The 12,278-nt window shown below is 41.7% G+C and overlaps 1 protein-coding gene across 1 annotated transcript in view; it reads left to right on the forward strand.

Annotated features, from left to right (window-relative positions):
* The window catches only part of LOC109906258 (mannan-binding lectin serine protease 2), a 31,907-nt gene extending 23,541 nt beyond the window's left edge, over positions 1–8,366 (forward strand). The window contains 8 exon segments of the mRNA XM_020503875.2: positions 1,212–1,396; positions 1,537–1,611; positions 1,730–1,920; positions 2,084–2,301; positions 2,457–2,818; positions 2,986–3,197; positions 3,460–3,677; positions 7,867–8,366. Coding sequence (XP_020359464.2) covers positions 1,212–1,396; positions 1,537–1,611; positions 1,730–1,920; positions 2,084–2,301; positions 2,457–2,818; positions 2,986–3,197; positions 3,460–3,677; positions 7,867–8,230 — 1,825 coding nt within the window. The 3' untranslated portion in view covers positions 8,231–8,366.
* The last annotated feature ends 3,912 nt before the right edge of the window (positions 8,367–12,278 follow it).

A 12,278-nucleotide genomic window follows, 5' to 3' on the forward strand; every position in this document is an offset into this window, starting at 1 on the left:
TCCAGGGTTTACTGCAGGAATCAGGCGTTGTAGTTGAGAAAAACAGTCAGAGGCTGGTAGGTATTATCCAGGCTAATAAAAACAGTTGGTGCCTGTGCAGAAAGTAAAGGCCGCTAGAGTGGCTAACAATGACTAAATAGCTAGTAGCTAATTAGCTGGTTAGCTTCTGATGACTAGCTTCTTGTGGTGGTTCTGGCTATAAGGTCAAAAAAAAATAGCGGATCCGTGTCACATTGAGTGAGCAGGGTTACCGGAACGTATATTTAATTTAAAAATAGAAAAGAGACTTAAAATAAATTGAAATATATACAAAAAAAGATGAAAAATACAAAAAGTAAAGGAGAGGACGACAAACCACGTCTGCACTGCTATGCCATCTTGGAGTGCTGTGCTAGTTGAATGTCCTTCCCTATATGCGCGCTGAATGTCTGTCAATTTGATTACTGTAAAATAGCATTGTATCTGGTCAACAACAAAAAAAATCAAAAAGGTTTACTAACTTGGCAACAGGCTGATTGTTTGGCTATTTGAGCCAGTAAATGGGGCTTTACTATTCTTAAGTAGCGGAATGACTTTTGCATCCTCCAGGCCTGAGGGCACACACTTTCTAGTAGGCTTAAAAGATATGACACTTTGTGACAACTGCTGCTCTATAGATACATTTGATTGTTCATTTTTCTCATCTCATCTACACGTTTCTGTTGTCTTTAATCTTGTTTCCGCCACTCTGTCAATCTACTTAGTTTGTCGATATCTTTCTGGGCCAAGTCAAACAGAGACGTTTTTTAACATGACTTTTAGACTCTTCAGTCAAACTCCCCACGAAAACAAACAGTCAGCTACAGTAACTGGAAGGCTGAGAGGCTGTGATATACAGAGTGAGGTTTTCAGGTCTTACACAGCAGGTTCATTCACCATAGTCTCTCCTGTCCAATAACAGTCATGGACTGGGTCTATTCAACACTCTGGTGAGTCTACTGTTGTTGTTTCTATTGCTGTTTCTGGCTAATTTTCCATGTCTCCCCTGCTTGGATTCAAGCTGTCGTAATATTACTAAACAGGTGTTCAGTTACAGTGATTTACACCCATATTAAGTATGAATTATAAGATCATGACTAATCACTTTTTGTATGGTATGTCTCAACATGATTATTTTATGATCAGACACACTTAGTCTCAAATCTCCCCTTCCCCATATACTGTGTGTCCAGGCTGCTGGGTGTGTCTGTGTGTGAGTTTTGGGTTCCAGTCTCTTCTGCAGTGATTGGCTGTGGGGAACCTGAACCGTTGCCGAATGGAAGGGTGACGTTCATATCTGGCTCTCAGAACCAGCACCTCTCAGTCATTCAGTACCAATGCAATGCGCAGTTCTACAGTCTTCCTGAAGGACATAACGGTGATACTAAAATCATCCTTATATTGTTTTATCTTATCTGTTTTTAACCTACAAAAGCTTTTGTAAATTAAACAACTACAACTATTCACTGCCTAATGCATGTATTGTGTAATGACATCTCTGTCACGCATGTTTACCAGGAAACTTTACATGCTCATCAGACGGAAAATGGAAAGACCGCCTGAACAGCTCACTGATTCCTCAATGTATCCCAGGTAACTCACAGTTTCACCCTTGAGTGTGTGTACTGTGTATTGTATGTTTTCTCTCCCTGTGTGGATTTACAGTCAGTCTGTCTCTGGATGACCAGTAGGGGTCTCTGTCTGTCCATAGTGTGTGGTTGTCCTACAGTGAAACTTTCAGGATTTGGAAGGATTTTGGGGGGAAAGCCAGCTCCAGCTGGGTCCTTCCCCTGGCAGGTGTTGTTGACAGGTAATGGTAGAGGAGGAGGGATAGTGGTCGGGGACCGCTGGATCATGACTGCAGCACATGTCCTGGATCTATCTCCCAGGGAATTTCCTAGGGTGAGTTGTGTGTGTTAATGAATAGTTAATGAATAGAAACATGGGTTACCTTTCTGACTTGACTCATCTGTCTCTGTGCTAGATATGATCCAATGGAAAAATGGACTGTCTGACTGCTGAATAAGTGTACATCTTAAGTGTGACTAATTTACCCTGTCCAAAGGTATATGTTGGACACAACAATGTGGAAAAGCTCATCCAGTCTCCACCTCTTGAGGTCGCCTCTCTCCATATTCACCCTGATTACAACAATATAGGTGATGTAAACTACGACCATGACATCGCCCTGATCCATCTCAAACATCCAATCACATTCAATGCTCATATCATGCCACTGTGTCTGCCAGCAAAGGACGCTAAATATCCGACTGGGCAGAATGGGTAAGCGTAGGTTTTATGTCTAAAACAGTCAGCTGCAAATATCTGCATGTAATCTTTTACTCAATTTGTTCATATTTGCAGATTTTTGTATTGATTGTTAAAATTGTTGAGTCGCACAACAGCTTATGTCTATTCCGTTCTTCTCTCTTTCTCAGCTTAATTTCAGGATTTGGCAACAAAGAGCGTGATATGGCTACCAATAACCTCATGTATGTTCCTCTACCTGTGGTGAACCAGACAATCTGTAGAAAATCTATTGAGAAGGTGAAAAATGAAAGAAATCTCAGTCTAACAGACAACATGCTCTGTGCTGGGAATTCTGAGGGAGGCAAGGACTCCTGTACGGGAGACAGTGGAGGAGCGTACATCCTGAAGGAGGGTGATTATTTCTGGGCAGCAGGGATCGTCAGCTGGGGGATTAACTGTGGAGAGCCTGGACAATATGGGGTCTACACCCGTGTGGCTAACTACGTAGACTGGATCAAGAAGACCGTAGAGGAGGAAGAGCAAAAAACAAGTGAGAAACATTCTAAAATAGAACTATTATGGATGTGTTTGTGTGTTTTGTTGTTTTGTGCATGTGCTTTGGCTGTATGCTTCTCTCCAGTAATAATGGACCCAATGTGGAATCTGAACCACTGCTGAGAGAAGAAATTACATTTTGTTATTTTCCTGATCCACCAGTCTGTGGAAGACCCATGGTGTCCATAGAAATACACCAAAGGATTATGGGAGGAGAGATAGCTCCAAAAGGAACATTTCCCTGGCAGATGCTTCTCAGTGTGGAAGGAGGCCGATCAGGAGGGATGGTCATCGGGGACAGGTGGATCCTGACTGCTGCTCATGGCCTGGTGCATCAACATAACAACCAAGTCATCAAGAAGAGTGAAGTTATGGTAGTGCAATAATGATTATGGCAGTGATTAAATAATGACTTGGGCCTGGAGTTATCTGATTAACTCTGGTCGAGAATTATAGGCTTATCATAGAAAAACTCCTGGCCCTACATCTGAGATGATGACAAAGATTGAGGAAGGAGTGGAGAGACAATAAACATGCTTATGGGTGCTCATAGTTGAAGAAACTACTATTTCCACCCAGTAGTTAAATGCAGTAACTGACTGAAATTCACACACATTTTTATTCACTTCATAACAGGCATACGTTGGCGACAACAATGTGGAAAACCTCCTTCAGTCGCCACCTCTTGAAGTGGCCTCTCTCCATCCTCACCCTGGGTACAGTAACACAGACGGTTTATCCTTCAACCACGACATTGCCTTGATCAAGCTTCAACACCCACTCACATTCAGTAGTTCCATCATGCGAGTGTGTCTGCCTGCAAAGGGTGCTGAATACTCCACTGGAAGAGTTGGGTAAGAGTTTGCTCTCCTGTGCAGTAAATGTTTGATATTTGACAGTATAGTTATTGGGCATTCTCTATTTCTGTTTCCATTGTATTTTTTTTCTTCCTAAAACTACCTCAATGCAATGGAAACGGAAGCTATGATACTGCATTTGTCATTTATCTTTCTCTAGCCCTGTTTATACTTGCATCCTTTGTCCTGATCTTGTCCACATTCTGATTGTCCCCAAATTATTACACAGATGTAGACAATCAAAAGACACATTGTGATCTGATTGTGATCAGATCATCCTGCCCACCTCCGGAGGTAGTCAGACATACATTGTGTTTGGAAATCTTACATTTGTAGACAGATCTGGACAGAGAAATCATTTAAATCATCATCATTATTCCGCCTTCTAAAATCATTGACAGACATTGACCGATTATGTCACAATGTGTCTTAGAATAAATTTATGTTATTTTGGAAGAAAAGCTGTTTAATAATTTGAACAAATGAAGGGACCAGGAAATTTGGTCACAATGCAGACAGTCGATGGATAACAGACACATTTTAATAGCATGTGTAGCACAGGAGTTTGACGACACCTTAATTGCCCTCAAAGCTCATCACTAAGCTAAGGACCCTGGGACTAAACACCTCCCTCTGCAACTGGATCCAGGACTTTCTGATGGACCGCCCCCAGGTGGTAAGTGTACGTAACAACAAATCCGCAACACTGATCCTCAACACAGGGGCCCCTCAGGGATGCGTGCTCAGTCCCCTCCTGTGCTCCCAGGTCACTCATGACTGCATGGCCAGGCACGACTCCAACACCATCATGAAGTTTGCCGATGACACAGCAGGTCTGATCACCGAGAACAACGAGACAGCCTATAGGGAGTAGGTCAGAGACCTGGCCATGTGGTGCCAGGACAACAACCTCTCCGTTAACGTGATCAATCGACAGGGCTATAGTAGAGCAGGTTGAGAGCTTCAAGCTCCTTGGTGTCCATATCCTCAACAAATGAACATGATCCATGCATACCAAGACAGTCGTGAAGAGGGCACGACAAAACCTATTCCCCCTCAGGAGACTGAAAAGATTTGGCATGGGTCCTCAGATCCTCAAAAGGTTTTACAGCTTTTACCCACTATAGAGGGTAGTGCGTACAGCCCAGTACATCACTGGGGCCAAGCTTCCTGCCATTCAGGACCTCTGTACCAGGCGGTGTCAGATGAAGGACCTAAAAATGGTCATAGACTGTAATCTCTGCTACCGAACGGCAAGCAGTACCGGAGCGCCAAGTCTAGGTCCAAGAGGCTTCTAAACAGCTTCTATCCCCAAGCCACAAGACTCCTGAACATCTAATCAATTGGCTACCCAGACTATTTGCATTGCCCCGCCCCCTCTTTTACACTGCTGCTACTCTCTGTTACTATCTATGCATAGTCACTTGAATAACTCTACCTACACTACCGTTCAAAAGTTTGGGGTCACTTAGAAATATTCTTCTTTTTGAAAGAAAAGCACATTTTTTTGTCCATTGAAATATAATCAAATTGATCAGAATACAGTGTAGACATTGTTAATGTTGTAAATGACTATTGTAACTGAAAATGGAAGAATTTTTATGGAATATCTACATAGGCGTACAGCTGCCAATTATCAGCAACCATCACTCCTGTGTTCCAATGGCATGTTGTGTTAGCCTTTTAAAATGATAAACTTGGATATGCTAATTGATCATTAGAAAATAATTTTGCAATTATGTTAGCACAGCTGAAAACGGTTGTGCTGATTAAAAAAGCTACAAAACTGGCCTTCATTTGACTAGTTGAGTATCTGGAGCATCAGCATTTGTGGATTTGATTAGATGCTCAAAATGACCAGAAACAAAAAACTTTCTTCTGAAACACATCAGTCTATTCTTGTTTTGAGAAAGGAAGGCTAATCCATGTGAGAAATTGCCAAGAAACTGAGGATCTTGTACAACGCTGTGTACTACTCCCTTCACAGAACAGTGCAAACTGGCACTAACCAGACTAGAAAGAGTAGTGGGAGGCACCGGTGCACAACTGAGCAAGAGGACAAGTACATTAGAGTGTCTAGTTTGAGAAACAGATGCCTCACAAGTCCTCAACTGGCAGCTTCATTAAATAGTACCCGTAAAACACCAGTTTCAAAGTCAACAGCGAAGAGGCGACTCCGGGATGCTGGCCTATTAGGCAGAGTTGCAAAGAAAAATCCTTATCTCTGGCCAATAAAATTATAACATAATTATATAACATAACATGTTATAACATTGTTATAACATTATAACCAACTACTTCTCTGATAGAGTTCAGTGTGTCAAATCGGAGGGTCTGCTGTCCGGACCTCTGGCAGTCTCTATGGGGGTGCCACAGGGTTCAATTCTTGGACCGACTCTCTTCTCTGTATACATCAATGAGGTCGCTCTTGCTGCTGGTGAGTCCCTGATCCACCTCTACGCAGACGACACCATTCTGTATACTTCCGGCCCTTCTTTGGACACTGTGTTAACAACCCTCCAGGCAAGCTTCAATGCCATACAACTCTCCTTCCGTGGCCTCCAATTGCTCTTAAATACAAGTAAAACTAAATGCATGCTCTTCAACCGATCGCTACCTGCACCTACCCGCCTGTCCAACATCACTACTCTGGACGGCTCTGACGTAGAATACGTGGACAACTACAAATACTTAGGTGTCTGGTTAGACTGTAAACTCTCCTTCCAGACCCATATCAAACATCTCCAATCCAAAGTTAAATCTAGAATTGGCTTCCTATTTCGCAACAAAGCATCCTTCACTCATGCTGCCAAACATACCCTTGTAAAACTGACCATCCTACCAATCCTCGACTTTGGCGATGTCATTTACAAAATAGCCTCCAATACCCTACTCAACAAATTGGATGCAGTCTATCACAGTGCAATCCGTTTTATCACCAAAGCCCCATATACTACCCACCATTGCGACCTGTACGCTCTCGTTGGCTGGCCCTCGCTTCATACTCGTCGCCAAACCCACTGGCTCCATGTCATCTACAAGACCCTGCTAGGTAAAGTCCCCCCTTATCTCAGCTCGCTGGTCACCATGGCATCTCCCACCTGTAGCACACGCTCCAGCAGGTATATCTCTCTAGTCACCCCCAAGACCAATTCTTTCTTTGGCCGCCTCTCCTTCCAGTTCTCTGCTGCCAATGACTGGAACGAACTACAAAAATCTCTGAAACTGGAAACACTTATCTCCCTCACTAGCTTTAAGCACCAACTGTCAGAGCAGCTCACAGATTACTGCACCTGTACATAGCCCACCTATAATTTAGCCCAAACAACTACCTCTTTCCCAACTGTATTTAATTTTTATTTATTTATTTATTTTGCTCCTTTGCACCCCATTATTTTTTTATTTCTACTTTGCACATTCTTCCATTGCAAAACTACCATTCCAGTATTTTACTTGCTATATTGTACTTACTTTGCCATCATGGCCTTTTTTGCCTTTACCTCCCTTCTCACCTCATTTGCTCACATTGTATATAGACTTGTTTATACTGCATTATTGACTGTATGTTTGTTTTTACTCCATGTGTAACTCTGTCGTTTTATCTGTCGAACTGCTTTGCTTTATCTTGGCCAGGTCGCAATTGTAAATGAGAACTTGTTCTCAACTTGCCTACCTGGTTAAATAAAAGGTAAAATAAAAAATAAATAAATAAATAAGATTGAGTTGGTCAAAATAACACAAACACTGGACAGAGGGAACTCTGCCTAGAAGGCCAGTATTCCAGAGTCGCCTCTTCACTGTTGACGTTGAGACTGGTGTTTAGCATTGTTGTTTAAGGGCTTGTAAGTAAGCATTTCACTGTAAGGTTTGTGTGCAGGGCATGTGACAAATAAAAATGGATTTGGATTTGGATTTGATTTGAATTGGTGAGGATGGGCATGTGGTAATGGCTGGAGCGGAATCAGTGGAAAGGTATGAACAACATCAAACACATGGTTTCCATGTCTTTGATGCAATTCCATTCGCTACGTTCCAGCCATTATTATCAGCCGTCCTCCCCTCAGCAGCCCCTGGAAATGTGGGCACAATCTGAATGTAGACAAGATCAGGACAAAGGACCCATGTTAGCACCAGGTATAAACGGGGCTTCTCTCTCGGTCTCTATCTCCCGCCCTCCCTCTCTCAGCTGGGTTTCAGGGTTTGGCCTCAAAGATGATGATGAAAAGCCCAGTAACCTCAGATATGTCCGGATTCCCCTGGTGGACCAGGTGAAGTGCAGAAGCTCTATTGATGAGGTGAGGAAGAAGAAGAGAGAAGCCCCTGATTTGACAGACAGCATGTTCTGTGCCGGGTTACCAGAGGGTGGAAAGGACACCTGTGCAGGGGATGGTGGAGGGCCGTATGTCCTGAAGTATGGGGGAGTTTTCTGGGCAGCAGGGATCGCCAGCTGGGGAATTGACTGTGGAGAACCAGGCCAATATGGGGTCTACACCCGTGTAGCTAACTATGTAGAATGGATCGAGAAGACTATGGAGGAGAATCGAAATTAGGGCTGTATAAATTATGCAAGAAATGTTTGAGTTTGTCGAGGATAGCAGCAAATATACAATATAAACACAAGATGTGTTTTTTTATTGAATTAAGGGTTTTCTGTAACTGGAGCATATTAAATACATGTTAAGTCTGTTTTTTATTATTACAATTGTTATTATCAACTATAGCTCATTTTAATACACTGAGTGTACAAAACATTAGCTCTTTCCATGACATACAGTGCATTCGGAAAGTATTTAGACCCCTTGACTTTTCAAAATGTTATTACGTTATTCCTATTACGTTACAGCCTTATTCTAAAATGTATCAAATATAATACAGTTGAAGTCGGAGGTTGACATACAGTACACCTTAGCCAAATACATTTAAACTCAGTTTTTCACAATTCCTGACATTTAATCCTAGTAAAAAATTCCTGTTTTAGGTCAGTTAGGATCACTTTATTTTAAGAATGTGAAATGTCAGAAAAATAGTAGACCGAATGATTTATTTCTTTCATCACATTCCCAGTGGGCCAGAAGTTTACATACACTCAATTAGTATTTGGTAGCATTGCCTTTAAATTGATTAACTTGGGTCAAACGTTTTGGGTAGCCTTCCACAAGCGTCCCACAATAGGTTGGGTGAATTTTGGCCCATTCCTCCTGACAGAGCTGGTGTAACTGAGTCAGGGTTGTAGGCCTCCTTACTCTCACACACTTTTTCAATTCTGCACACACATTTTCAATAGGAGTGAGGTCAGGGCTTTGTGATGGCCACTCCAATAGCTTGACTTTGTTGTCCTTAAGCCATTTTCTACAACTTTGGAAGTATGCTTGGGGTCATTGTCCATTTGGAAGACCCATTTGCGACCAAGCTTTACTTTGACTGATGTCTTGAGATGTTGCTTCAATATATCCACATAATTTTCCCGCCTCATGATGGCATCTATTTTGTGAAGTACATCAGACCCTCCTGCAGCAAATCACCCCCACAACATGATGCTGCCACCCCCGTGCTTCATGGTTGGGATGGTGTTCTTTGGCTTGCAAGCCTCCCCCTTTTTCCTCCAAACATAACGATGGTCATTATGGCCAAACAGTTCTATTTTTGTTTCATCAGACCAGAGGACATTTGTTCATAAAGTACGATCTTTGTCCCCATGTGCAGTTGCAAACCGTAGTCTGGCTTTTTTTTGGGCGGGTTTGGAGCAGTGGCTTCTTCCTTGCTGAGCCACCTTTCAGGTTAGGTTGATATAGGACTCATTTTATTGTGGATACTTTTGTACCTGTTTCCTCCAGCATCTTCACAAGGTCCTTTGCTGTTGTTCTGGGATTGATTTGCACTTTCCGCACCAAAGTACGTTCATCTCTAGGAGACAGAACGCGTCTCCTTCCTGAGCGGTATGATGGCTGCATGGTCCCATGGTGTTTATACTTGCATACTATTGCTTGTACAGATGAACGTGGTACCTTCAGGTGTTTGGAAATTGCTCCCAAGGATGAACCAGACTTGTGGAGGTCTACAATCTTTTTTCTGAGGTCTTGCCTGATTTATTTTGATTTTCCCATGATGTCAAGCAGAGGCACTGAGTTTGAAGGTAGGCCTTGAAATACATTCACAGGTACACCTCCAATTGACTAAAATTATGTCAATTAGCCTATCTGAAGCTTCTAAAGCCATGACATCATTTTCTGGAATTTTCCAAGCTGTTTAAAGGCACAGTCAACTTAGTATATGTAAACTTCTGACCCACTGGAATTGTGATACAGTGAATTAAAAGTGAAATAATCTGTCTGTAAACAATTGTTGGAAAAATTACTTATATGTAATATGATATGAAAGTCAGAAATAGCAATATAATAAATGCCTTACCTTTGAAGATCTTCTTCTGTTGGCACTCCAAAAGGTCTCAGTTACATCACAAATGGTTATTTTGTTTGATAAAGTCCTTCTTGATATCCATAAAAACTCAGTTTGGCTGGGGTGATTCAGTAAATAATCCACCAGTTTACCTCCTTCAAAATGCATACAAAACGAATCCCAAACGTTACCAATAAACGTATCCAAACAAGTCAAACAACGTTTATAATCAAACCCTAGGTACCCTAATACGTAAATAAATGATACAATTTAAGACGGAGAATAGTATGTTCATTACAGGAGATAAATACCAAAGAATGCGCTTTCCTCCACGCGCATGGAAACACTACAGCCAAAATGGGAGTCACTTAGAAAAACTACAACTTCTAGCTCATTTTTACAAAAATCAGCCTGAAACTCTTTCTAAAGACTGCTGACATCTAGTGGAAGACATAGGAACTGCAATCTGGGAGGTTTTCGCCTTATAATAAAATTGACAGCTATTGAAAACAGTGGTAGGCTGAATTTGTTTTGGGGGGGTGGATGGTTTGTCCTCTGTGATACAGTGAATTAATCTGTCTGTAAATAATTGTTGGAAAAATGACTTGTGTCATGCACAAAGTAGATGTCCTAACCGACTTGCCAAATCTATAGTTTGTTCTCAAGAAATTTGTGGAGTGGTTGGAAAATGAGTTTTAATGACCCCAACATAAATTTATGTAAACTTCTGACTTCAACTGTATATAACTACTGCTGTATACACCTTTTCTATTAATATACTGTCCACTATGTCTACACACACCATCATACCAGACTCTGACAATGCTCCTTATAATATTTCTATATTCCTTAATTATCTCTTATGGGTGAGGGGATTTGGGTGTATTGTTTTGTATTGCTTCCCTGTTGGAGCTAGGAATATACGCATTTCGCTACACCTGTGATACTATCTACAAAATATATATACTCAACCAATATATTTTTTTCTTGATTTGTCCATTCATCTAATTGCACTGTTACTATCCTGTAGTTATTTTGGAGTGTACGAACACGCACAGTGAAGTGATTTGTCTTTTGACAATAAGATGAAAACATCATGACTGGTCGTGTTCATGCCAAATTAATAGGTAATACAAAAATGGTGTTAAATGACTATTAGGCCCATTAAAAAACTTGTGCAGTTCCTGTGAAAAGAATTGAGACCCCCTGAAAGTATAATTCGCTGTCTGAAAAAGAGGAAAAAGAAAGGGTGTCATGGTAACAGAAGAGGAAAGAGGGGGGGGCTTAGGGCCATATTGACTTCACTTCATGTATCCCTTTCAGAAGGCCTTGTCTGATTAACAGAAAATCCTAGATTCTTATTAGCTACAGTAAGAAGATGCAATCCTGTTGTTTTCCTGTCTCTTATTAAGAGGCAGAGTATATGCAGGAGGCAACCACATCCTCCGTTCCCCTCATTTGGAAATGGCCTATTTCATCATCACCACAACATTGCCTTGATCAAGCTCCAACACCCACTCACATTTAGTAGTTCCATCATGCGAGTGTGTCTGCTGAATAATCCTTTGGACGAGTTAGTTAAGAATAACATAATACAGTATATCGAATTTAGCAGATGCTTTTATCCAAAGCGACTTACAGTCATGCGTGCATACATTTTTACTATGGGTGGCCCAAGCTGGAATCGAACCCACTATCCTTGGCATTGTAAGCACCATGCTCTACCAACTGAGCCCCATAGTGTCCTGGGAGAAGGATCTTCAGACGATATTTAACAGAATGTGTCTGTATATCTTGTTATGGAAGGACTTTTGGGGCTCAGTTATTCTAGTGGCAGTTATTAAGATGAGCTCAGGTATGTTCAACTCTCCCTAGTGGACCAGGAGAAGTACAGCAACACCATTGAGGAAGTGAAAGCAAAGGGAACATCAGACCATTTCTCCACATGTAGACCACAAATGCTCATTTCTTACAGTAGAACAAAGAGAAGATCTAACTCTTCAGCACAGGTGAATTGCTTTAGACACCCTTGACTCTCAGACATGGGGCTCTATTTTAACAAACCCAAATGGTCAGGGCAGGCTCCAGGCAAAACTTCATAAGCGGTCGCTTAGGGCCCCTGGCACAAAGGAACTCAGTTGGGGTCTCAAGTTACTTTTGAGAGTTAGAATAGTAGAATACACAAGGTGCTAGTTCGAATTT

Source organism: Oncorhynchus kisutch, linkage group LG13 (genome assembly GCF_002021735.2).
Source record: "Oncorhynchus kisutch isolate 150728-3 linkage group LG13, Okis_V2, whole genome shotgun sequence".
NCBI classification, from domain to species: Eukaryota; Metazoa; Chordata; class Actinopteri; order Salmoniformes; family Salmonidae; genus Oncorhynchus; species Oncorhynchus kisutch.